Source organism: Triticum aestivum, chromosome 2D (assembly GCF_018294505.1).
Source record: "Triticum aestivum cultivar Chinese Spring chromosome 2D, IWGSC CS RefSeq v2.1, whole genome shotgun sequence".
Classification (NCBI taxonomy): domain Eukaryota; kingdom Viridiplantae; phylum Streptophyta; class Magnoliopsida; order Poales; family Poaceae; genus Triticum; species Triticum aestivum.
The window spans coordinates 342,769,941-342,797,125 of record NC_057799.1 but is presented as its reverse complement, the minus strand read 5'-3'; the positions used below and the strand labels follow the sequence as shown (position 1 = coordinate 342,797,125).

General features: G+C 46.3%; 1 protein-coding gene and 1 long non-coding RNA gene across 2 annotated transcripts; both read left to right on the top strand.

Annotated features, from left to right (window-relative positions):
* Window positions 1-15,739: 15,739 nt before the first annotated feature.
* On the top strand, window positions 15,740-17,001 carry LOC123055782 (uncharacterized). The gene is made up of 4 exons (XM_044479644.1): window positions 15,740-15,881; window positions 15,965-16,114; window positions 16,596-16,817; window positions 16,918-17,001. Exons 2-4 carry the CDS (start codon window positions 16,019-16,021, stop codon window positions 16,999-17,001), a joined length of 402 nt encoding a protein of 133 aa, XP_044335579.1. The 5' UTR covers window positions 15,740-15,881; window positions 15,965-16,018.
* Window positions 17,002-17,004: 3 nt separating this feature from the next.
* LOC123049307 (uncharacterized) lies at window positions 17,005-18,086 on the top strand. Its single transcript, XR_006423552.1, has 4 exons — window positions 17,005-17,191; window positions 17,282-17,620; window positions 17,694-17,915; window positions 18,001-18,086. It is a non-coding gene; the product is annotated as an uncharacterized lncRNA (long non-coding RNA).
* The last annotated feature ends 9,099 nt before the right edge of the window (window positions 18,087-27,185 follow it).

The following is a 27,185-nucleotide window of genomic DNA, read 5'->3' as shown; positions in this document are numbered from 1 at the left end:
CCCATGATGCGACCCGCCGCGTCCCATGCCCGCGCGCGAAAAAAGAAGCTGTCAAGAAGTCCCTCCGCCGCAAGAGAACGCTCCGCCACTCCTCGCACCGCCGCGCCAGGATCGTTTGCCGCGGCAGGGCCCCGTGCCGCTTGCTGTGGCGGCATGTTGGCGTCAAGACCAAGCTCCACCCCCAAGACGGGCCCCGGCGACCACGGCCGGCTGCCGCGCCTTCACCCCCGAGCTGCGTAGCGTTGCTTGGTCGTGCAAGTTCAAGCCAGATCTGCCTCCTAGCTACGACGGCACCCCCGACCCTGTGGAGTTCCTGCAGCTCTACGATCTGAGCATCGAGGCGGCCAACGGCGATGAAAAGATCATGGCGAACTGGTTCCCCATGGCACTCAAAGATGGCGCCCGTTCGTGGCTCCTGAACCTGCCTCCGGGCTCGATCTCCTCCTGGGACGAGATGCGCGACCGCTTCATCGCCAACTTCCAGGGCACTCGCGACCGCCCGCCGGCCGTGGGTGACCTGCGCCGCGTCAAGCAACAACTAGGAGAGACCCTCCAGAAGTTCATCCAGTGCTTCAACAAGATTCGTCTCAAGATCCCAAGGTGACGGACGAGGCCATCATCTCTGCGTTCTCTGATGGCGTCTGCGACGTCAAGATGAAGGAAGAGCTCGCTATCCATGAGGAACTGTGCACATCTCAGGAGCTGTTCAACCTGGCGACCAAGTGCGCAAGAGCTGAGGAAGGGCGCCTCTCCCTCCTCGAGCTGCCGGCTGCGGACCCAGAGGAGAGGAAAGCCAAGGCCAAGGACATGAAGCGCAAGGGAGCAGTCGTGCTCACAGCGGAGCTGGACACCAAGCGAGGCAGAGACCAGCCCGAGTCATCCAAGAGCAGCCGACCGTTCTGTGCCTTTCACAACCTGAATACCCACAACACCAGCGATTGTCAAGAGCTCAGAGCCATTCATGAAGGACGCTTCGGTCGACGCCCCGAGCGTGGCGACCGGGGCTACGGCCGAGGAGGAGGACGTGGTGGCGGGCGTTGGGACGACTGTGGCCCGTGCGAGGAGTGGTGCGACCGACCTCGTGAGGACCGCTGGCAGGATCATCCTCGCGAGGGCGCCTGGAGGGACCAGCCTCGTGAGGATCGTCCTTAGGGCAACACCGGTCTTCCCTCGCTACCGCCACCACCAAGAAGGAATGACGAACACCATTAGGACGAGGGGGCTGGGGGCTTCCAGGAGCCACGCGCTATCGCCTGCATCTTGGGCGGCGCCCAGGCCCCAGCCTCGCAGCGTATCTTCAAACAGTTTGCTCATGAAGTGAATGCAGTCCTCCCCAAGCTTCAGGCCACGCGCCCGCTCAGGTGGTCCCAGTGCGCCATCACCTTCAACTCGGCAGATCAGCTCAAGTGCGCAGCGACCGCCGGCGCCCTCCCGATGCTTTGTTCCCCAGTCATCAGCAACGTGCAAGTTACCAAGACCCTCATCGACAACCTCCAAGTGCCATATGACCAGCTTCAGCCTACCAAGCCTTTCTCAGGAGTGACCGACGGCTCCACCACACCGATAGGGCAGGTCCGCCTCCCTGTCACCTTCGGAGAACGCAAGAACTACCGCACCGAGCTCATCGACTTCGACGTCGCGCACATCCGTCTGCCGTACAACGCCATCCTTGGGTATCCAACCCTGGCCAAGTTTATGGCGGTGACACACCACGGCTACAACGTCCTCAAGTTGCCGGGAAGCGGCGGAATCATCACGGTCCCATGTGAAGAAAGAGACGCGGTGTGCTCCCTCGAGCGTGCCTTTCAAGCTGCAGCAATTGACGACCCCGACAGCAAGGCGAGGGCCCTCCAGAGGCCATCCCCAAGAAGAAGAAGCAGTTGTGCCGTGCCGGACCTAAGGAGGGTGGCATCACAGCTGGAACCTCGTCAGGATCAGCGCCCGCTCCTGGGGCGCCTCCCTCTGTTGCATAGGAAGGCGCGCCCAGCACCCTCCTCGGGCAGGGCTCGGGGGCTCTCTTCTGGAGGACCTCAGACCTTGCCAACATCACGAGGGAGGCGCTCGGGCACCACTTGGAGGCGTGCTTCGCGGCACGTTTCCCTCAGGAGAACACAGGGCAAGGAGCGCCCACCGCTCAGGAGTTCATCACCAAGATCACGCAGGAACTGCAAGACGCAAGGGCCATGCGCGGCGACCGCCGCTCACGAAGCGCAGCTCCCCATCCAGGCGAGGATGCCGGGCTGCGCGTCTACATCGCTGTTCCAGGGCTCTACAGGGCCGCATCTCAGGAGCCTTTCTGGCCTTCGCGCGTGGGCCGTTGAGAGGCTCCACCACACAGCTACGTTCGCATGCCTTTTGGCTTGCCGAGCGTGTCGTTCGTCTATCAGCGCAACCTGTGGTGCACCCTGGCGACTCAGGAGGCCAGGCACCGCGCCGTCCTGGCGGAGATGGAGACAATCCTCAGGGAACCACCTGAGCCCCCAGAGCCTCCCGAGGCTCAGGGCCCCGGTGGCTCGTGAAGAGCAATCCCTTCGCCGCGTACCTGCAGCTGCCCCAACTCTCCTTCGTCAACAGAACCAGGTGACACTTTCCAAGTTCATTCAGCTGGGAGCGCCCCTCGGGCTGCATCATTCCCAGGCCGCGTGCGTCCGTCCCTGTGGCATGTACCCCTTTTTTATGTCTTTAGTTTACCCTGTTGGGGGCACCCCTCGGGCTGCATCATCCCCAAGCCGCTCGGGCCTGACCCAGTGGCATGTATCTTTCTGCATTTACCCAAGCTGGTCTGCCTTTCATGCGTAATCTACCTGTGGTTATCACCTGCTCGATTGCCACCTGCCATGGGTTCACCCCTCTCTCTTGCAATTCGCTTGCGCGTTAAAAGGGGGGCTCCTGAGCATCGCGACTCTGAGCTCTTACTGGCTCTCCAGCCCTCACCCCCTGGCCTTGACCACGGCATCACGACCTGGCATACCAGCGGCGGCGGAGCTCGCTCGAGGGCCGGGACCTGAGGACGTAGAGCATTTGTACCTAACCGTCTCGTAGGAACATATAGCTATCAAGACCCAAGACCAGGCGCAACCCGCCTTGAGGTAGGGCCTCGTGAGTCCCGCGCTGGCTCACGATTGCCCAGATACACCTCGCAGCCCTGCCGTGCAAGCCACGTGTCAGGGCGGGGCTGTACACGCCCCGGGGGCTCTCCTCAGAGGGAGCCCCCTTCCCACGCACAAGTGGAAGCACCATGCTCCGCGCTGGCCGTCAACACTGCCGAGGAGCGGCTATGACCATGCACAAGCGGAAGCACTATGCTCCGCGCTGGTGATAAACAACTGAGGGCGGCTTCACGGCTGTACCAACCTCAGGGAGCCCCAGAGCTCAGCGTCTAGCCTCACCGCAATGCCTCCCCTCGGGAGAGCCGCGCGAGGGGGCTTGGCACGGGGGCTGCGCTCGGGTCACGCCTAAGCGTATGCCACCCAATCAGGTCTCCCGAACCTGGGGGCTGCGCTCGGGTCACACCCAAGCACACGCCACCCAACCAGGTCTCCCGGACCTGGTCGTCGCACGCCCCTCCCGAGGCCTCTGCGAGGGCAGGTATGGAAACTGTTTGCGCGTCAAGGGGGACTCCTGAGCATCGCGACTCAGGAGCCTAACTAGTCACGTAGCCCCTCACTCCTTGGTCCGTCCTGGTCTCCGGTTGGCCCAATGGCGGCTGAGGTATGCACGGGGCCGGGCTCTACCAACGTAGAACATTAACCTATCCTCGCGCATCCTTCCTATAAGCTGTTTGCGCGTCAAGGGGGACTCCTGAGCATCGCGACTCAGGAGCCTAACTGGTCACGTAGCCCCTCACTCCTTGGTCCGTCCTGGTCTCCGATCAGCCCAATGGCGGTTGAGGTATGCGCGGGGCCGGGCTCTGCCGACGCAGAACACAAAGCGGATAGGAAGAAAATCGCAAAATCTCGAAGCAAATATTACAAGACATATTGTTCTCACAATATCAAACGCAAGTTTAACGCCTCCACGAGGCCTGATTCATGACTGCATGAATTAAACAAGAAAGGAGCCGCAGGTCACCCATGAACACCATCGATGCCCGTGGGCGGCACTCCTCCCTTGGTGGCGTCGCCTCCGCCTTGGTAACCGGCCAGGGCTGCAGCAGCGACCTCGCCTCCGGCCAATGGCGTGGAGGCAAAGTCGCGGAACTTCTTCAGCAGGGCCTCCACCTGACCTTGCACGGCTGCAGCGGCAGTTGTGCAGTGGTCATCAGCCACAGCCTCCAGGAGCTCGTCAAAACGAGCGATGGGGTCGCGAAGGTGCAGGTGGCTGAAGACGCGAGTCAACGCAGCTGAAGAAAGAACACAAGCCTCCGCCTCTGCCATGGGACCGACGCCCTCCACAACTTCCTCGAGCGCCTCCACCAAGAAGGGAAGCAGCTGGGCAGGGCCGTCCTCATCGGTGGCTAGCAGCCTCTCCAAGCCGTTCTCGTAGAGTGTCTTCAGTGCCGCGCCAGACCTCTCCTCGAGATCAGCAAAGGTCGCGCGGTCCTCAGCCAGGACCTTCACCTTCACCTCCCGCTCCAGCTTCTCCAGCCGGCTACGCTCAGCAGCCTGCGTCTTCTCCAGCTCCCCCAACTCGGTGTCACGGTTCTTGATGGCGTCCTCCCAGGCCCTCATCTCCTCTTCCTTTACCTGGCGGCCGCGTGCTTCTTCCTCATGTTGGTCGCGCAGACGCTTCAGCTCGTCCTCCAGCTCTCGACAGCGGCCGCGGGCGGCCTCGGCGTCCTTCAGTGCCGCGTCGCGATCAGCCGCGGCTTTGGCGGCGCTCTGCTTCTCCTTCTCGAAGGACGCCGCGGCCTGGCTCAGCGTCGCTCGGACCGCCGAGTCAGAATGAAGCCAGCCGGAGGCCAGTTCCAGGCGCCCGGCTACCAGGCGCGGGTCCGCGCCCAAAAGATCTTCCCGCAGCTGTGCCATCTCTGAAAGAACGCGCTCCAGGGCGGTGGAGGAAGCAGAAGGGCCTGGGAGTAGTGGCGCGGCAGAAGGAGGAATTGACGTCGTAACTAGAGCCTGGGAGATCAAGGGCTCCTGAGCCCTTGGGACCTCATCAGCCAGGCCAGGCGCTGGCACTTCCGGAGCCAGCGGGGCCACGAGGGTTGACTCCCCCTGACGTTGCTCCCCTTGGCCTCGCGAGGGCGCCTGGCTAGGGAGGTGCGAGTGCTGCCACCTCCTTTCTCCGACGAGGGGGGCGCGGCCGCCGTGTCCTCCTTCCGTTTCTTCGCCGAAGGCACCGGCCTGGTCAACCAAGGGTGAACGTCAGGAAATAGCAAGTATAAGCAGAAGCAAGACAAAGCTCGAAACACTTATTGATCCACCGCGGCGTATTCCACCCTCCACTTGGGAAGGTTGAAGCCTGAGGTGTGGGTGCGCGGACCCCGGGAGCAGAAGACGGTGCAACAGAAGGGCCGGTGGCAGCTCCGGCTGGCGTCAAGGCGGAGGCAGCATCCCGAGGAATCAGTGACGACCTGCTCCTTGTCGGGATGGCGGGCAGTTCTCCCCCCTCCTGGCGGGCATCGACCTCGGCATCGTCAAGAAGGGTGCGGAGGATTTCAGCTTTGCTCAAGGGAGAGTTTTCCCCCATCTCCTCAGGGGTCGCCTCCGAGTCCTCCTCCTCTTCTTTCCCCTCGCGGGACTCGTCAGAAGATAGCTCCACTGGCTTCGGCGCCGCGGGGGCTCCGGAGAGCACAGGCGGCACCAGCCCGCGCGCGTCAAAGGTCGGCCAGGAGGCCACGAGCGGCTCCCAGTCCTTGCGATGGAACAAGGGAGTGAAGGCGCTCGACGGCTACTCCTGGTTGTCCCCAACCAGGAGACGGAGGACAGCAGTCAGTTCGTTGTCAGGCAGGGCCCCCGGCCTCAGGCGGGTCTTGTCTTCTTCATCTTCAAGCCTCCACAAGGGGCGCGCATGCGCCTGGAGAGGGGCGACGCGCAACATCAGGAATTCCCTCAGGAGCATGGCCCCTGTGACCTTCGCCGCCTTCGCGTTGCCCGGCTTCAGGTCGGTCTGCATCTGCGCCAACACCGACGACGCTCGCTCGTCAGCGAGCTCTGCGCGAGGCCACGCCTTGTTAAACTGGGGCGCCTCCGTCAGCAAGGCTAAGCGCGGGTGGATGCACTTGGCGTCCATCATGACCCATTTGGCCCGGATGTTGTCGGCTCTCTTCCCGATGTTCGAGATCGAGTTGGCCTTACCGGATGCGACGAAATTGGCGCACCCGGAGACGTGTCCATCACTGGCGTGAAGGAAGAAGAGGTGGCGCAAAAGAGCCACGGATGGCATCACGCCCAGATACGCCTCACAATAGTAGGCGAAGATGGACAGGAGGAGGATAGAGTTGGGATGGAGATGCAACGCCTGCAGCCCGTAGTGGTCGAGGACCTCATAAAAGAAATCGAAGCAGGGAGGAACCAACCCCGCGGTGACGCTGCTCGAGAAGGGGAAGAAGGTGCTTCCCTCAGGCTCTGGCACCTTTCAGTGGTAGGCTAGCAGATGTAGGGGAAAGTAGGTGTAACTGTCTACCCAGAGTAAAGAGTTAATGCTTCTGAAAGACTGTGTCTCGGTCATCCGTTTCTCAAACACAATGTAGTGCGAGAAATCCAACGGAGGAGATCGAGTCTTGTGGGGAAAAGTGCGCAAACCTCTACAGAGTGTATAAACTAATCAGGGTTAGTCGTGTCCCCAGTTATGGACGTCTTGAGTATCTGGTACTTGAATTATTGGTTTGATCTTATCACTCTAAATTAATTTGTTGGGATGATAATGATTTCTTTAATTGGGTTTGAGTTGGAGGAACCTTCTCAATGTTGTTTCAACCACCATGATAGTTAAATAAAATATATTCCTTTGTTGTAGGAAAAAATTGGCTTTTTCGCAAAACAATATAACCATAGAGCCTCCACCAACCATATATGCATGTAGTATAGCATTATCTGTTCATTTCTCTATTGTGTTATTGCCAGCATATTCCATGTGCTGACCCGTTTCGGGCTGCAACATATCATGTTGCAGACTTTTCAGACGAAGAGTGAGGTGCGCTAGGTCGTTGTCATGCACTCAGCTATGCCGTTGGAGTTGATGGACTCACTTTATCTTCCAAGCCTTCCGCTGTTATCTTATTTAGATGGCCTTAAGCCATATTTATTGTAATAAGTTCTCTTTTGAGACATTCGATGTAATAAGTGTGTGATTGCTACTCTATTATAAATCCATTCGAGTACTGTGTGTGTCAGCATTACCGATCCAGGGATGACACTGAACACAGAGATTTGACCGTGTGAGGTCGGATCGCTACAAGATGGTATCAGAGCACACGCTGAATGTAGGACACGACCACTAAGATGAGCCATAGGTCACTCTTCTCTACTCATTTCTGACTCCTCTCCATTTTCTACTCTCTAGGATGGCGGACTCAAGGAACAAGTTTGCACAACCGGATGAAGACACACCTTTTGGACGACACTTGAAGGAAGTCACTAGGTACCTAAACATCGAAATACCAGGCTTCATCGGGACCTACACCACCACTTTACCAGAAGAGGACCGCTGGATGATTCGAGTTCAAGTTCCAGGAAGGACATTCACGCCAGTCACTAAGCCCATAGAGTTTTCCTTTGATGCACCAACCTGGAGTCTAGGAAAGAGCATGGCAGCCCACATCGCCATGGGACGCATTGGCGAAGTTTATCACAAGGATCTCAAGGATACTATTTACCAAATATGTGGGCGCCGAGATGAGCAATGGGAGATAGTCAGCACCAGGAGGGACATGTCCATTGCAGCATTCATCCGGGAGCTAAACCAGCACATTCGTCGGCAGGAGAATCAGATGTGCGTAGGCATGATAGACCTGAAGAAGGCAATGACCCGAACCACGGAGCTAGAGGAGGAACTCAAGTCTACACGAGATGGATATGAGGAGGAAATGATGATACTCGTGGAGAAGAATGACAGCCTGACAAGGAAGCTAGGAGTTTTCATGGGAGACCCCACGCCAGGAGGAGAAGACGACGAACCCAAGGAAATTCGTTGTGAAGACTACATCATCATGGACGACACCGATTCTGACCCTGATGGTAGTGATGATGATTATGAAGACGAAGCTGGAGCGGATATCATGGAGTCTTCCACCGATCAAAATTTCTAGATGACCACCATATGATTAGTAGTATTTCCCCATGTATATAGTAGTAGTCCGAGCACTTTTGTAACGATAGTTCTAGACCGATTGTAAGCCCTTGCTTGAATTGATTTGGTGTGATATGATTGTGTTTGTCTCATGTGCATATGGGTAGTGTTTTCTCACTAGACCTCATTCTATTCTAATCTCTCCCCTCTAAACCCATCAGATGCCTCCGAGACGTGACACCGGATTTGTCTTCCCACCTGAGATCACCCAGTTGATCCAGCAGCAGAAGCCTTGATGCAGATATTAGTCCAGAACCAAGGCAGCAGCAACAACAACAACAACCCGCCACCACCACCTCCAGTTGACAACTTAGCCCGTTTTCTAAGGTTGCAGCCGCCGGTGTTTTCCAGTAGCACCGAGCCAATAGTTGCTGATGACTGGCTATGCAGGATTGGAAGGGAGTTGACCACCGTAGGTTGCACAGATGCTGAGAAGGTGCGTTTTACCGCACATCAATTGGATGGACCGACAGCTTCATGGTGGAAGAATTACACTACCACTTTCCCTATAGCCAATATCACCTGGGATCAGTTTCAGCAAGCATTCCGCACAGCCCATGTCTCAACTGGAGCCATGAGCATGAAGATGCATGAGTTTCGCAACTTACGCCAGGGGAACCACACTGTAGCTCAGTACGTGGATGAGTTTAGCAAGTTATCTCGCTATGCCCCTGATGATGTGGCCACCGATGCCGTGAAGCAGGAGAAGTTTATGGAAGGTCTGAATGATGAGATGAGCATGCAGTTGATGGTGGCAACATTTAACAACTACCAGGAGCTGGTAGACAAGGCTCTTATGGTTGAAGGGAAGCAGCAGTAGATAGAGAGCCGCAAAAGGAAGTATGGACAAGGGAAGTACAATTCTAGAGCTCAGCAGAAGCCCCGTTTTACCCCGAACTCGGGAGGATATACTCATAACCATGGAGGCTACACTCACAATGGAGGGAGTTCCCATAACCACAATGGCCCCAAGAATGGGAATGGGAATGCAGCAAGAAGCAATCAGAACTGCTCCAATCCAGCCACACCCGCCAAGAAGGACCTAAGTCACATTACTTGTTTCTAGTGCGGGAAGACTGGACACTATGCCACTGTGTGCCTTGAAGCGAAGAATGGGAATGGCAATGGAAGCTCTGGGAAGAAGCCCAACCCTTTCAACAGGGGACAAGTGAACCACGTGAACGTGGAGGAGGTTGAAGAGCAGCCAGATGTAGTTATCGGTAAGTTTTTGGTTAAGTCATTTACTGCAATCGTTCTTTTTGATACTGGTGCATCGCATTCATACATTTCAAGGTGATTTGTGGATAAGCATAAGTTGCCCACTAAAGTACTTAGGACACCTATGTTAGTAAGCTCACCAGGAGCGGAGTATATGGCAAGTCAAGGATGTTTTCATATGCCATTGACCATTGGAAGCCATGTTTTCCCCTCAGACCTGATAATTTTGGAGTCACAAGGATTGGATGTGATACTAGGAATGGATTGGCTATCAATGTATGGAGGAAATATCGACTGCGCCAGTAAGTCGATTTTACTTACCACCCCGGAGGGAAAGAGGATCAAGTATGTATCCAGGCATGCGCCTAGGAGGATACCAAATTTAAATGGACAGAAGAATGTGAAGCAAGTTTCCAGGAGTTGAAGAAACGTTTGGTTACAGCCCCGGTGCTAATTTTGCCGGATATACGCAAGGATTTCCAAGTGTATTGCGACGCCTCTCGCTTAGGACTTGGAGGAGTACTTATGCAAGACGGAAGAGTTGTTTCATATGCCTCACGTCAGCTTAGACCACATGAGTTGAATTACGCCACACATGATTTGGAGTTAGCAACTGTAGTGCATGCGCTCAAGACCTGGAGACATTTTCTTATTTGTAACCGTTGTGATGTGTACACGGATCACAAGAGTTTGAAGTACATTTTCACTCAGAAGGAGCTGAACCTCAGGCAGAGGAGATGGTTGGAACTCATAAAGGATTATGATATGAAGTTGCACTATCACCCAGGCAAGGCCAATGTCGTAGCAGACACTTTGAGCCGGAAGAGTTATGCCAATACGCTCGTGAGTGGAGGATTACCAAAGGAGTTGGCCGAGGATCTCAGGGAGCTTCGTTTGGAGATAGTCCCTAGAGGTTTTGTTGCAGCATTGGAGGTTCAGTCAACGTTATTGGAAAAGATTCGAGAAGCTCAGAAGGATGACAAAGAAATTGCCGAGATAAAGGAGAAGATGAGTGAAGGAAAAGCCAAAGGTTTTCGTGAGGATGAGCACGACACCTTGTGGTTTGAGGACCGTGTATATGTGCCCAATAATGATGAGATCAAAAAGTTGATACTACAGGAAGCTCATGACTCGCCATACTCGATACACCCCGGAAACACCAAGATGTATTTGAATTTGAAGGAGTGTTTCTGGTGGACTGGAATGAAGAAGGACATTGCCGAGTATGTAGTCGTATGTGATGTATGTCAGAGAGTGAAGGCAGAACATCAGAAGCCAGCAGGATTACTGCAGCCTATGCCGATACTCGAATGGAAGTGGGACAAGCTTGGCATGGATTTTATTACCGGATTACCCAGGACCCGACGGGATATGATTCTATCTGGGTAGTAGTGGATCGCTTGACCAAAGTAGCTCACTTTATCCACTACAACAAAACAGACTTTAAGTAACACAATCATGTAACAGATAGAAAAATGTGTGACAAGGGAAATTACTGTAACACAGCATTTTGTGTCGAACGACGGATAGTAACACATACTATACAAGGCCTCAAAATGTGTTACCGCGATATTGTAATAGTAACATATAAATATGTGTTGGTCAAGTGTGTTTCATAGATTTTGACGTGGTAACATATAAATATGTGTTACCGAAATGTGTTATGTAGTTCAACGGTAGTAACACATAATCATACAGACTCTATTATAGTGGGGACTAGAAAAACTAAAATCAAAAACATACATAGAGCACAAATACCTTACACATAGGGCCCATGTGTCAACATGATAATACGTTCTTGTTTTGGTAAATAGTGTTTTCATTCTTTGGTAACTAGATGATACCTCGCGCGCTGCAGCTGGACTTTCCAGCTTGCATATATGTTCAAGGAAAGCGAAAACAGATATATCCCTCGACAAAAATCAGATATATGGAAACGGAGCAAGGAACTAAATACAAATAAATCTTTGTACAAACATATGGAAATCTAGCACTAACATATGGAAATCTAGCAAACCATATAATGAGACAATTACATGATCTGTGCATCTAGTTAATCTATGATTTTCATGACAACATGTCTTTCGCACATCAGGCTTAATTACAGGGTACACAACTATTTGTTACTTACTTGGGTTTTCCTGGGCAGTCTTGAAAGAAACTGAAATAAAGAACAAATGCTGGGAAAATAACTGGAAACACTTAGATAATGGTCTCTTCATATTTTGGTTCATAACCATTGCATCAAGATCATCCATGGGTAGGCTAGGTTGCAAGGTCTCTTGGTAAAACCGAGGCATGATGGTGAGGCAACATGTCCTTGGACAATTGAAGAAACTTTTAAACAGGACTTATTTATGAAGTTGTCCCATAGAGCTAGAAAAATAACCCACTATACTCAAGAATGGCTTGACGATCTGATGCAATATTTTTTCTTATTTAATCTTGTGCATGCTTGTTATTGATAAATCTATTTTTTCCAAGAACAAATGATCAATTTATTTTTATAAGGAAGATTTCCTAATGTTTCCAATCAAAATAAATTATGATACTCCAACCCTTCACGTACTATAAGCATCTATGCTTTGGACTTTGGTTGTTCTAATATAGGAAACCCGGTAGCAAAATTTGAAAACAATCAAGAACACGAATCGGTAGGCGTGTATCTTGTCATGACAAATAATACGAGCGTCCATCCATCTATAACATATATAACTACGGAAAGGCATGGCAAAAAATAATAAACAAATCATGTGGGATAAGCTCATGCTAAAGTAGCAATATAGTAGAGGATTTGGAATGGAGGCATGGAAGAATCACAAACAGCCTGCTACGTGATATAGATGCTGTGAGGGGAGACCAGCAGACAATGGATCTCCAAATATTGCGACGCATTATAATCTGTATGAGATGAAATAGAGATGCATGGAGCAAATTAGTGACAAGGAGAGGTTAATTTAGGAGATATAATGGAGGATTAACACAAGGGGTTAGTTACCTCACCTGTTCACGGCCGTTGTCTCCAGTGCCATCGATGGCAAGATAAGAGTGGGGGGACTTGTACATATGACGCCACGGGCAAGAGAGACACGGTTCTTTATGGTGGAGTCACTGGTGATCACGCCACAGCGTCGACCGTGGCGGCGCAGCAGGCGACATGCAGTCTGGATCCTAGGTCGTTGGCGCTCCGTCCAGATGCCTCGGTTCAGGAAGCCACACTCCTGTACTTTTGCCCTGTTTGTTGTTCTCCCAAGGCCTGAACAACCAAATCCTGAAAATGAGTTAGCTGAATTGACTCGTTAACAAATGGGCTCCATGTTCTAATATGTAGCCTCCCTAGATACGAATCCTGCCTTCCCTACCCTTCCTCGAGTTGGTGCCCTGAGCTACAGATGGATGGAGGTGACTGTGTGCTCCACAGCCCGATCCCTGAGGTCGGAGGGAAGGTGAATTTTGGAGCAAGGAAAGCAGGGTAGGAGGACGCGCTTATGCCTGCTGATCGACAGATCAAAACAGCAATGCGATTCGGTCCTCGCTTGCCATCGGGCTTGGTATTTGTGGTGGATGCTACGGGAGAAGAATGGATCCGTTGCTTAAAGGGAAGAAGAGATATATCCTTTACTCTGCATTTGTTTTGTGTGGAGGAAGAGGATTAGGCGCAGAAGATGAAGAGAACCATGAAATCAATTTGTGGGGGAGTAATTGAGGAGACGGCTGGGCTGAACCGCTGCAGCCGAAGCTTTAACTTTTTCTTTTTTTCTGAAAGACATGACGCCAGCAGATAAAAACCGAATGGTTTTCTCCAGTGAAAAAATTGAGAAACATATTAGTGGATGCTGATGTGGCACAGCTGGTGATGTGGAAGGGCTGCATGTTGAGAGAATTGAGGTAGTGGGGATCAACTATTTAGGTATTATAGATATGGTATGAAAAACCAATACAGTTTGGTTGGTAAATACCAAACTATTTTCGGTATGGTTGCAGTGAATATCATATCAACCATATTTTTACGTAAATTTTAGGATAACTCAACGACCATAAATGTGAAATGCATACTTTGAAATGATCTTATGAAATTAAGTATTTGACGTCAATACTCACAAAGGAGTGGAAGACCTACAACAAACATGAGCTTAAATTGGAAGATAGACCGCCGACCGGAGAAAAGGGAACCAACGCCTAGTCCAGGTTTGAAGGTGCATCGGTCTTTTAGCAAAAAACTAGTGCATTATGAAAACAAAATCATGTGAAACTAGGAATCGGAGCACTGACCATAAGTTGTCGCATGCCCACGGCCCAATAGCAACTGGGGTTGCAATTTGTGATCAGGCATCTAGCTATATCTGCTGATCACCCAATCCGAGCGGCAAGATGGCTAGCAACCAGCTGCAAGGGTAAGCAATAGGCACAATATATAGCTAGCACCTAGCTGCAAATGCAAGCAACAGAAGCCACACACGCAATGGTTGGTTCACAATTAGAAAGAAGAAAATATTGAATCAGGTTTCGACACCAAAGAAGCATCCCACATAAATAAAAACGTCAATTTCAAACAGACGTAACCTGAGTTTACAAGATAGTAAATCTGACATAATACTTCTTCGACAAAAGTGTATCTATTTCCAATGACAATTTGTCATACATGAAGCTTAACTTTAGTAACAATTTTCTGAATTTTTCCAAGCTTCATGTCTGAAGAGCAAAAACTATGCAAACATATAAAAGCCCGCTAAAAGAACACATTGCTTCATCCATCAGTTTAGAACAACCCTTGTAATGTTCACTTGCAAAATTTCCTGAAAAAGAAGATTCAGTAAAGCGCATGAGAAAAAGTTCAAAAAGAGTCAAGTTAAATTCAATGCATATATGGATACTTAGGCCCTGTACAATGCAGGTGCTTAGGCAGACGCTTAAACAAAAGAAAACGGGTTTTGTTTTCAAGATCTGAGCACAGGTGCTTAAGAGGAGCAAAGTCTTGCTTCCGGAGCTATCCGGTGCTTGACCTTCCATAAAGCCGTAGTAAGCCTTGCTCTGCCTTAATTAAAGCAGTTTAAGCCTGTAGGAAGCACTCACCATTGCGGGGCAAAAATATTTGAAGATGCCACGCTACTCTCGCTCTTTAAGCACCGTCCTATAAGCACCGGCCATTGTACAAGGTCTTAGTGTCAGGAAAGTAAGGAGGAAGTACTAATAGTTATCATAATCCACAATGGCAGCATCAATGGAAAACAGAACAAGAAACTGAAAAGCAATAAAGAAAAAAATGGGTTTATATGTTGAGTGGTGTAAGCTCAGCCAACGATCTGCAAGAACATACAGGGGTTCTTAATGTCCTGCAAACTCAGCTTTGACTTCAGGTAAAACTACAGTGTATATATAATCATGAAAATGTTGCTCGAACAGAGAAATACCTTTATATGATTTACCAACACTGTTCTTCATCGATCAAAGCATTATCATTAGCATCCACAACTGTTCCCTCAATATCGGATCTTACCCAATGTTGATCTTTCCTTCTCTTTTTAAACATATCCGTGAGGTGAGAAACATGGAATGGCTCAGCTTCTTCGTCTCGTGTGCATTCATCATTTCCAGTGTCACATCTATCTCTAGGTAAATTGAACCATTAGGATCAAATGACTGAAATTACGAACAGAGAAAATGCTTAAGATTTGCCCCATCACCTGATGATCCTATGTACTTTCGTTTTCCCTTCTGTTTAGGAAGCAGTCAACATCATCAGGTCATGTACACTTTTCAACTTAAACCTGTCCTGAATCCATATGTCGACAGTGTTATATCTTAGTGTGGGTGTGGCTGGACCCATGGTCTTGTACCTCATCTCTCTGTTTTGAGTTATGATATGCTGATAGTGCATTGACGTGCTACTGTGTACTTCTCTGCCCTCTCCGTTCACATATCTATTGGCAAATTAAATTGTCCCTGTTATGTCATTAGTTAATTTGTCTTTACTTGTAATGATTTAATTGACATTTTTATATACAACTTAGGATGGCGACGGACATGTTGACCATATACCTGCACTATGAAGATACATATCAGGAAGCCAAAAATTTTACAAAGAACCATGATGAGACGTGATGTCTCGTATTACGACTTAATCTTGATGATCGAAGAAGTTGGCTTTCAGGCAATTGACTTTCTGTACTATGCGACAAAAAACCGACTAGGCAGCTCCTACTTAGTTCACATTTGTGATGAAGGTCTTGTGATGAAAATGTTGTCTGACCCTGAGATTGTGGAAGCTGTCCATCTGTATGTGTCTAAGGAGAAGACTGACGATCATATGGCTCCGCCTAGCAAGCAAATTGATATTGCTCCATCTAACCATCCAAATGAGAGTGTTCTCTTATAGGACGGTGGTGTCTCTGCTGAAGGGGCAGGGCAACTTACTATGCAAGGGCCGCAAAGTATCCCTCTTGAACCATGCTTATTACATATCTGTATCTACTGTTTTAATTATTGGAATAAAAGATGTATGGTTGTTCTGCAGGACCACTAGATAGGTCAAAAAGGTTGAATGTGATTCAGGTTACGGACCAACGTGATGATGAAGATGGAGACTGCAACAATGGTGAGCAATTCCCACCAGGTCATGAATCACAAGCATTGGTCGGTGAAGAGGGTCAAGTTCACAATCAAGGTAACAATATTACATTTTGTGCTTCTATTAATTAACTTGTATATGCTTAGTATCGAAAGAATAATCGGCGGGCGTCATTTCATTAGTACTTTTCTGTATTAATCTTGTAGTATACAATGAAGTACGCAAGCGCAAGAGAACAAGCTTGCCAATTGTCTGGAACATGCCAAAGGGGCAAAGAATAGTTGTAAAATGCAATGAAGATAGCCAGCCTATAGGAGATGAAGGTGCAATCTTGGGGAAGTTTCTGGGCACGATTGCTAGAAACGGAGGATTTTGCCCACTAAACATAAATGATTGGTGTCAAGTCAATAAGAACAGTGGTGAGGAAACAATATTGCAGTGTGTACAGGTACTTCACAATTAACAAGAAAACAAAATATGTTATTTGCTGCCCTTCTATTTATATCTAATTTGTCTACATGAGATGTAGTGTGGTCTGCATGTCTATTTACATCCATTCTTTATTTTGTACTTTCAGACAAAGTTCGTGTATCCTCGATCATGTGAAAAATGGATACTCAAATCAATTGGAAGAGACTGGAGGAAATTTAAGTCTAGTTTGAAAGATGCTTTCTTCAATCCCGCCATTGAAAAAAATCCAAACATCAAGCGAAAGGCTTTGTATAAGCTCTGTCCAGAAGATGTGGACAACGATCAATGGCGTGGGCTTGTTAAATATTGGAAGTCCAAAAAAGGAAGGGTAATGAATGAGATACTGTACTTTCCTGTTTTGACATTTAAATGTGAGTTCTCGGGCTTATCTTAAAAGTTGCATTTACGATATGATTGCATCATAACAGGCCCTTGCTGAGAAGAACATAATTAGTCGTTCCCTCGTGAAGGATTCACATAATGCTGGCACGAAGTTAGGCTTGTTGGGGTGAAGACATGGTGAGTAATCTTGATTCCTGAAGTGTTTTTCTGTGTCTCTTTTGTCAGATGGGTGTTGTTTCTGTTTTGTAGAGGCAAGCTGATCCTGAAAAGAAACGACCACACAGATCAAAGGTTTATTTAGCAACTCACAAGAAGAAGGACGATGCTAATGCTAAAAATAAAGATAGAAACAAGTGCCTGGTAGGCAATTAATATAGAAATTGCCTAATTGTTCTCGGGATCAAGTTATGGTTCAATCTAACTAGTGTATGCATGATTCTTTTCTTATAGGATCGATTGGAGAATCTAATAACTGAACGACCAGAGTTGGCACAAAATTTGAATGGAAGAGTCGCATGGGAAGGTGATGCCCTGCAGGAAGTGTTAGGGAAAGAAAAGATTGGACAAGTGCATGGCATGGGTTTGCTTCCAACTCCTAAGCAAGTCTACGGTTGGACGCCACGGTATCTAAAGAACATCAATATGACCACAACTGATGGATCACCATATGAAGTTGAACATGATGTTTGGGAGGAAATAGCAAAGATGAAGGAGCATATAAAAAAGCAAGACCAGATTATTAAAGATATGAATAACAAAGAAGGCTATGTCAATAATGGCATAGAAGAGGTAAAGGACTTTTTTATCCCACCCTTTGCATGCATTTCTATCAATATTTTACTCAGATTTGTTAGTTCTGTAGGAAAACCTCCAATCAAATGATAATGGTATTTCTCGGTTACCAGTACTGCTTGGTAAAACAAAGGTAATGTTAATAAAGGCCTACATCATTGCTTGTCACTTGAAACCTTCATATTAATATTTCAGTTTGCAGAGAATCCAATGCAATGGACCTGTTGAGGCACGCTCGTCTATGCAACATGACATTCCTGAGGATAATAATTTATCATGTTCGCATGAAAAGGTTATGCCTATAGTTACTCTTACTCATGTCACAAAGATAGATATAAAATAATTGCTTGCTTACCATTGTTGTGTCATGGAACTAGGTTGGCGACCATGATGTCAACCAATTACAAATTCAACAAAATTCATCATCACCACAAGACCTTGTTATTGATTATGTGCTAGAGGTAATTTTCGTGCCTTTTGAGTTTTGAAGTTGTAGCTTTCTGTAGCTTCAAGGTATGAATATCATTCCATCTAATATTATTACATATTGGTAGGTGATGGAAACCAGGAGTATAATGGGGGAATCTATTTCAAGACCGAACCAGCAAGGGACTAGAACTGAACACCCACACCCAGCTCGCTCAAAAAGAAGGCGTACTTCTTCCATCAAGGTAAAGATTCACGAAGGAGCATGGTTTACTGGACCCAAACTACCAACCCAAACCCTCATTATCATGCCTGCTTGAAAAATGGATTTTATTACAATTTTTCCTCAATCTGCTGTATGCAAGTAAACGATAAATTTAACCAAGCATGCGCTAGCGAGGTGACCTTGGGCAATAGACTTCGTTGCCGGGTCCAGTTTATTTAGTTTTTTAGGGCACCTTACTGGGCTGACATTAAAGATCTCATATTGTTCACGCAAATTATATTATCATGTCATAGAATGCTAATATTGATCATAATATAGGCTGCTTCCAAAGTAGTTTTAAAGACTTCAACGTATCCCAACAAGCGGAATGTTGCATATGGTACTATTCGGAGTACTGATCCAAGAACTAAGGCTGGTGGTATTGAGTTAGGTGCTGAATTTGCTCTTGTGCGCATAGACAAACCTATTCTTGATAATGAGGAGTTGGTAAGGGAAGTTTCTGATTGCAAGACACTTGGTGAGGCTTTCACTTCAGGATACTTAATTGCCTGGCCTTCACCTTTTGTAAGTTACAATCTCCCCTTCCACATTCTCAAATCATATTTGAGTACATTTAATCACACATATCTAAGGTGCAATTTTCTTTTACAGATTCGAGAGAAGGATAGTTGATTTGCAGCTGAATTCTTGGATCAAGAAGCAAATAAAATTTGAAGATTTTAGCTACCAATAGTTTTAGTTTACATTGATAGATTTAAAAATGTAATATCATCCGGAAGATCTTTTTCTTTCGTGAATTGATGCAAATGCTATGGTGTAATATTCCCCATAGTTGTGTTTTCTATCCTCAAAATGATATGACTGATATCTTTATTGTAATGCATATGTATCATACACTCTTGTATATTCATAATAAATATCTTCATATGAATTTTTGTATGTGTTGTGCTTCAGTTTCAATATCATTTTGATATGCTGCCAAGCATAATAATAAAATGATTAACTATTTATGCAATTGCATTGATTTTATAAATAAATTTATATTCCATAAAATGGGTATCGAATTTGTGTTTAATAATAAAAAACAAATACATTAATTATGTTGCCATATTGATATAGCAGTGTTACTGATGGTGTTACTATAGCTACAAAATTTGTTACTAGAGTAGTTGACAACTATAATTATAGTGTTACGATACATGGATATTATGTTACTAGTTGTGTTCCGATGCTAAAACAATGTGTTACCAGTTGTGTTACTATAGTTACAGAAACATGTTACCACCGATGTTCTACGTCTATGAAAATATGTTACTATCGGTGTTACTATAATTAGAAAAGTGTGTTACTGGTGTGTTCGGCAACACATAACACACATGTTACTATAATGCAACTGTAACACATTTTTTAACATATGGTAACAATTATTATGTGTGACAGTTGACACCACTTAGTAACACGGTCTAATGGAACACATTTCAAACTGTGTTACTATATGGCCTAGTAACACACTTTTGGCCCTGTAGTAACACAAGATGGTGTTACCAAAGGTCTGTCCTCTTGTAGTGATCCCAGTGAAAACCACTTATACAAGCACGAAGTTGGCCAGGATATATATGACCAGGATCGTATGTCTGCATGGAGTTTCGAGGACCATCGTATCAGATAGAGGAACACAGTTTACTTCAAGGTTTTGGCACCAGCTGCACCAGACTTTGGGTACCAGGATGGAGTTCAGTACAGCTTTTCATCCGCAAACTGATGGACAGACCGAGAGAGTCAATCAGATTCTGGAGGACATGTTGAGAGCTTGTGCGCTAGATTATGGATCTAGTTGGGATGACAATTTTCCATACGTAGAGTTCTCATACAACAACAGCTACCAGGCCAGTTTGAAGATGGCACCTTTTGAAGCCTTGTACGGACGAAGGTGCAGAACACCGTTGATGTGGGATGAAGTTGGAGACCGTCAGTTGTTTGGACCGGATTTGATTAAAGAGTCAGAAGAGAAGGTTAAGCTGATTCGAGACAGACTAAAGGTAGCTCAGTCTAGACAGAAGAGCTATGCAGACTCAAATCACAAGGAGGTAGTCTATGAAATCGGAGACAGAGCATATCTGCGAGTGTCACCTCTGCGAGGAGTTAAACATTTTGGAGTTAAGGGAAAGTTAGCCCCGAGATTTGTAGGTCCATACCGTGTTTTGGAACACATGGGAGAGGTTGCCTACAAATTGGAGTTACCCGAAGGACTGTCAGGAGTACATGATGTGTTTAACGTTTCCCAGTTGAAGAAGTGCCATGCAGAGATGGCCGATATTCCTCTGAGAGATACAGTGCCCCTGGAAGCAATTCAGTTGGATAGTGATTTGACCTATGGGGAGAAACCTGTCAAGATTCTCGAGTTTGCCAGTCGAGTTACTCGCAGCAAAGTTATCAAGTTTTGCAAAGTTCAGTGGAGCCACCATACCGAGGATGAAGCCACCTGGGAGCGAGAGGATGATCTACGCAAAGACCACCCACTCCTATTTTCTAGCCAACCCGAATCTCGAGGACGAGATTCATCTTAAGGGGGTAGGTTTGTAACATCCCAAATTTTCAATTTGGAATGTTATACATAGGTCATTCATGCATATCATATTTTATTGCATTTCATTTCATGATCCTCAAAATTTTAAGCAACTCAAGGACCCACGGAGAGAGTTGGAGATTTCACGTTTTTCATATTTGAGTTTTTTTCAAATATCGAAAACAAGGATCATTTGGTTTTAATTATTTTTCTCTTCACATATTTCTAATATGAAAAATAAAAGAGAGGGGATAAAATGACTTCTCCAAATAAAGAAATATTGGAGGAAAAAATTAAAATCAAATGAGTATTTTATTTGGACTTTTATTGCTATTTTTATTTGAATTAGGAAAAATATGCGTTTTTCAAAATTGCATTATAAGCCCAAATAAATGTTCACTTTGTCCGCAATATTATTAGAGGACCCTGAAAATTTATTTCGGGATTTTTGGACTCCGTTTAGTATTTCTTTTATTAGTTTTTTTGCGTCAGGATTATTTGAAAAAAAACGCGCACCGACCTAGCGGGCCGTGCCCGAGCCGGAGTCCTCCGGCTGGGGCTTTATAAGCCGCCAGCCCGCGACCCCGAGGCCCAAGCCACCGCACTCTGCGCCCTAACCCTAGCCGCCGCCAGCCGCGCCGCCGCCGCCTCCCGCGCCGCGCCGCTGCCGCCGCCGCCGAGTCGGATCTCGCCGCCGCCGTTTGACCGGTCGGTTTTTTTGGTTAACTCCGGTTTTTTTAGTTTCGCGGTTTATTGTTTTAGATCGGTTCGTTCGGTTTTTCGTCGGTTTATTATATAGCGGACGTTTGTCCGCACGTTCGTTTTAACGAACGCTGTTTGTCAGTTAGCCGCAGATAGCGAATATTCGTTCGTTAGCCTGTTCGTCTCGTTTAATTTTCCAGGGTTTTTCCGCGATTATTTTCTATCGCGATTTCTGCCCTGATCTTCGTTTTAGTTTATCTTTTGCTCATTTATCCAAATCAGGTGAAACAAGCGCCTAGATCTTCGTCTCGAAGCCCTCGTTCTGTTTAATCAACTTGAACAAGATTTTGGTACTGTAAAATTTTACTTTAGTCCAGATTAGTAAACGGATCTTGTTTCTTTCATAGTTTGAGTTTCGTTGCTCCGTTTGATTTGATTCATTTTGCAAATCGAATCTCTTCAGTTGAACTTTCAGATTCGATTTTCTTATTTGAGTTTTACCCGTGCATCTTTGCTTGATTGCTTATGTATGCTATTGTTTGTTTGCGATAGAATTCCCGGAGTGCGAAGCGTGCTACTACGAGTCACTAGGATTTGCAGATCGTCGGCAAGGCAAGTAACACATTGATCATACTCTTTTCATACCCAGTTTTTATGCATTAGTTACAATCCTCAAACACTGCATGAATAGGATGTGATTAACTTGTGGGTATTGGGAAGTAGATGATGAGGTAGAACCTATTGCATGTTTATTATCAAACCCTTGGGAGTTACTTCTACGTTAGGCTTATATTGCCATGCTATGCTCGTAGACGTGGATTGGGTTTGAGTGTATCCATGACAGATGTGAGAGTTAATGGTTCAACTTAAGGTGGCAACTTTAATACACATCTGGGTGGATTGCTCGTGGGCACCTGGAGAATCCAGTGTTGTCCTAGGATATCCCGGAGTACCCGTGTGATCATCCTAAGGTCCGCCACCCAGGCTCGAAGGGATCATAAGATTATTCATGCTAGAAACTTCCGTGTGCAGCCACAAGCCATTATGGGCTCTGGCATAGTTGAGTATGTTGTGTGACCTCTTTCAGTGGTAGGCTAGCAGATGCAGGGGAAAGTAGGTGTAACTGTCTACCCAGAGTAAAGAGTTAATGCTTCTGAAATACTGTGTCTCGGTCATCCGTTTCTCAAACACCATGTAGTGCGAGAAATCCAACGGAGGAGATCGAGTCTTGTGGGGAAAAGTGTGCAAACCTCTGCAGAGTGTATAAACTAATCAGGGTTAGCCGTGTCCCGGTTATGGACGTCTTGAGTATCTGGTACTTGAATTATTGGTTTGATCTCATCACTCTAAATTAATTTGTTGGGATGATAATGATTTCTTTAATTGGGTTTGAGTTGGAGGAACCTTCTCAATGTTGTTTCAACCACCATGATAGTTAAATAAAATATATTCCTTTGTTGTAGGGAAAAATTGGTTTTTTCGCAAAACAATATAACCATAGAGCCTCCACCAGCCATATATGCATGTAGTATAGCATTATCTGTTCATTGCTCTACTGTGTTATATTGCCAGCATATTCCATGTGCTGACCCATTTCGGGCAACAACATATCATGTTGCAGACTTTTCAGACGAAGAGTTAGGTGCACTAGGTCGTTGTCATGCACACAGCTATGCCGTTGGAGTTGATGGACTCACTTTATCTTCCAAGCCTTCCGTTGTTATCTTATTTAGATGGCCTTAAGCCATATTTATTGTAATAAGTTCTCTTTTGAGACATTTGATGTAATAAGTGTGTGATTGCTACTCTGTTATAAATCCATTCGAGTACTGTGTGTGTCAGCATTACTGATCCAGGGATGACACTGAACACAGAGATTTGACCATCTGAGGTCGGATCGCTACATAATGAATATTTGCAACACCAACAACATTTTTATTTGACAGTTTGAAGAAATAAGAATTTGACTTGTTATTTGAAATTTGAATTCGACTCAGTTTTTATCAAGTGGCAAAATGCCTTTAGCAAAACAAGATGACATGGCACATTAGGGTGAGGTTACTGTAGCTTAATTATCGGGGCGTCACAGTTCTCCTCCACTACAAGAAATATCGTCCCGAGATTTAAGAGGGGGAGTAAGGGGGAAAGTATTTGGTTACGAAATTCTAGCGAGTGCTCTCGGTCTTGGTTGCTCTTCTCAAAGAGGTCGATCCATTACATTGACGTCTTCATTCCTCTGTTTCAGGCCATCATGATGAAGTCGTCATCCTTTCTTCAGGAACTTCATCGTACTTACGAAAGGATAGGAGGGGAAACTACAAGGACAGATGTCTGCAAGGACTGATATTCGGTAGTTAGCTCAGGGATTTTGTCCTAAGGTATCTCCCGAGTTGAAACTTAGGAAAACATCGAGAGCAAAGTAACAAGGTACAATAAGGAGTTTCAAGCAGCTGGGCAATCGTTCGATGCCTAATCAGAAGGTGAAAGGGTTTCAGGGCAACAAGAATAAGTATTGCGTCTGATACTAGAATAGATCACTAGGATGGTGGCTCGCAAGTTACATACGATACCAAGCGCAGGGGATAACTTTGAAACAGGGATGTACAGGAGAGTCAGATTTCGATCCTGTGGAACTGTGGGTTATGGTCCCACCATGTGGTTAAAAAGTAGGAAGGGTGCTGTCATCTTACACAATCATGATAGCAAGACATGTCAGAGAATAGGCTGTTAGTTATGTTAGCAACAACGTTGGTACCAAGAGCGAGGGATGAAGAGAACCATTTTCCTGCTCGTTGAAACGAGGCGGACCAGTAGGCAAAGTTCTCGTCCATCGATGGTTACCAGAATGTCATCAACAATAGTAACAGGGTCTTACTGACAGAGTGGTACAACAAGGTGCTTACCTATGCAGGGAATTATCACTGCTCAGTTAAGTCGGATTACAAGAAAGGTTAAACAAAACAATGGAGAGGAAAAGTGATTAGTATACTAATCAGAACAATGGAAAGGAAAATGTGGTGATACCCGAATATCAAGGGTATATCTTTCCCATCCATGACAGGGCAGCAAGTAGACGACCAATTAGGTAAAGGGGCAAGGGATTTCATGATGTTACCCATACAATGGTGTTTGGATAACCGATTAAGAAACATTTAGCATTGTGCTTGAAATGTTCTTATTGATGACCAGAGTACCACATACATGCTTCGAGATAGCATCGGCATGGTCTTCAAGCAAGGTCAGACTTTGGATACACAGAGGATCCATCAGGAGCACTCATAGAATAAGTCTTACAATTTCCTCACAGAAGAATGGCTAACCTTGCGAAAAAGAAAACTATAACAATAAGTCCTCTGGCTAGGTGTGCTAGGCATGACATCACCTTACCGGGTTACATAACGACCGATGCTATAATTCTTGGAAATATGTTCCAACCATCACATCTGACCGAGATTCAAATCTGATCGGTGTCAGGATACCTCAGATTCAGGATGCCTGAGAAGAAAAGGTGCGGCACAAATTGACAGGATGACATTGTAAGATTCTCCGGAAATGAACTATGGAAGCGAGTTCCAAAACAAGAGTTCATCATTAAATCAAGGAGAGGGTGAGGAGGTGCCTGATGGACTCAGCGACAATTCATCGAGATTTCCAAAAGGATGGATTTCCACAATCATGTGAACAAGGAGATAACATTTGTTAGATCAAATGATATAACGATGTATGCCCGAGGAAAACATACACAATTAAACATTGGTTGAAAGGTGCACCCGAAATATGGGCTTAGGTAGCATGATCAATGTTAGATTGGTGATTCAATAACCAATAGTCTGAGAATGAACTGTCGACCATTAACCTCAAACAATAGTGTTGCTAGAAGTTTTGAAATTACACCTCATAGTTCATTTGTCTGTATTCCGGTTAGCAACAACACGGGGACCAAGAAAATGAACGGAGATTGCGATAAGTATTACCACATCAAGAATTCTCAAGAGATGGAGCAATTCTCACAACATCCTTGACGTAAAGGATGGTAATACTCCAAAGTATAACATATCATAAGCTGGATGGAAAGGAGGTCAAGGTATAACACAAAACATGACCAAGTCTGTGTCTGGAAGGAAGGCATGGATGTGGTCGATGATAACACAGATCATTGAGGGGAAAGCATGGAATTTCTCATCAAGAACTCAATGTATGTCTTGGAAGAAGTTAAAATGTTGACGATGATCACGACACATTTGTCGACAGGTTTCAAGAAGATGTAATCGATCGGCGACGACATCAAGCCAACGGAATAGTGAAGCAAAAGGTTATTATAACCATATATAAGATGCCATCTCAGAATTCAGAGTTGTCTCACAAGACAAACAATATGATGCTGAAAGTTTGATGTAAGCTTAGAGCACTGTCGGGATTGTGTCCCGGGGATGATGGACATAGATAGAATGGTCAAGCATTTAGCATGACGATGATGATGTAGCCAATCGGCTAGGAATGACGTGATTGAGTGCAAACTCACAAGCAACGAATGCTACTAAGAGTTACTGAAGGCAGTGCGGACTCGATTCACTATTCGGTGTTCTCGGTTAACGACAACCAGGACTCATGGAGTGACTGTGATAGGGAAAGGTATTACTCCAGCACAAATTCATAAGATGTAGTGCAGTGATATCCTCGAGATACCATGGGGATAATACTCGAAGGCATATCAAATTAAAGGTTGAAGTGGGATGTATTGATCTATAGAAGACAAGTGCCTTAACTTGTCTAAGAAATGGAATCAAAGGAAGATAATATAGTCAGAACCACAATAATAAATGATCAAACCACAGATACAAGATGAACTTATAAAAAGGGGGGTAATTATTTTTACGAGCAGCTTCCATGATAAGTTCTACATCGTGTCCATGGGCATGAATACAAAGTTCAAGGTCGACTCCCACTTCTCCAATGCATAACCTTTCATTCACTTCTCGCGTTTGATGAAGTTGTAGTGTTGAAATTTTATCTGGCAAAATACTAGAAGAGTATGACTCGTGAAAACTTTCGGGTTCACACATATTAAGGAAGGCATAGCTTCAACCCATCGGGGCATCGTGGAAACATATACCACAAGCTTCAATAGTAAATATCACCAGCTCGAAAGCAAAGCATGGTTGGCCAAATCAAAGAATAGGATTTACCAATGGTATTATCTATCAGGGAAAGAACTTCTCGAGGTTTTTGTATACGAAGGGCACTGTCGGATGATAATTCAACAAAGGATCAGACGGTCCATAACGGAGTTGATGTGAGCATCAGCACACAACCAGAGGAAGAAACAATGTGAAGGCATTGGATCATAGAAACAACTGAATAATTCAAAGCTCAAATGCAAAGAAATTATGATTGCCAATTCAATGGATAAAACGCAAACGCTCTGATTAAGGATGGATAAGTTGAGTAGGCTTAGGGGTACAATCGATGGCAATTTGATTGCTCGAGATCCAGCTCATCTTTAAAATGACGTCTGAGCTAGAAGGATGAATTCTAGGACCTGGTTGTGGATTGTGAGCATTCGCAACATATTGAATCAGTGGACTCAAAATGATAATGGCAAAGGATGCCAATAAGATTACCAGACTTATGGGATTATTCAT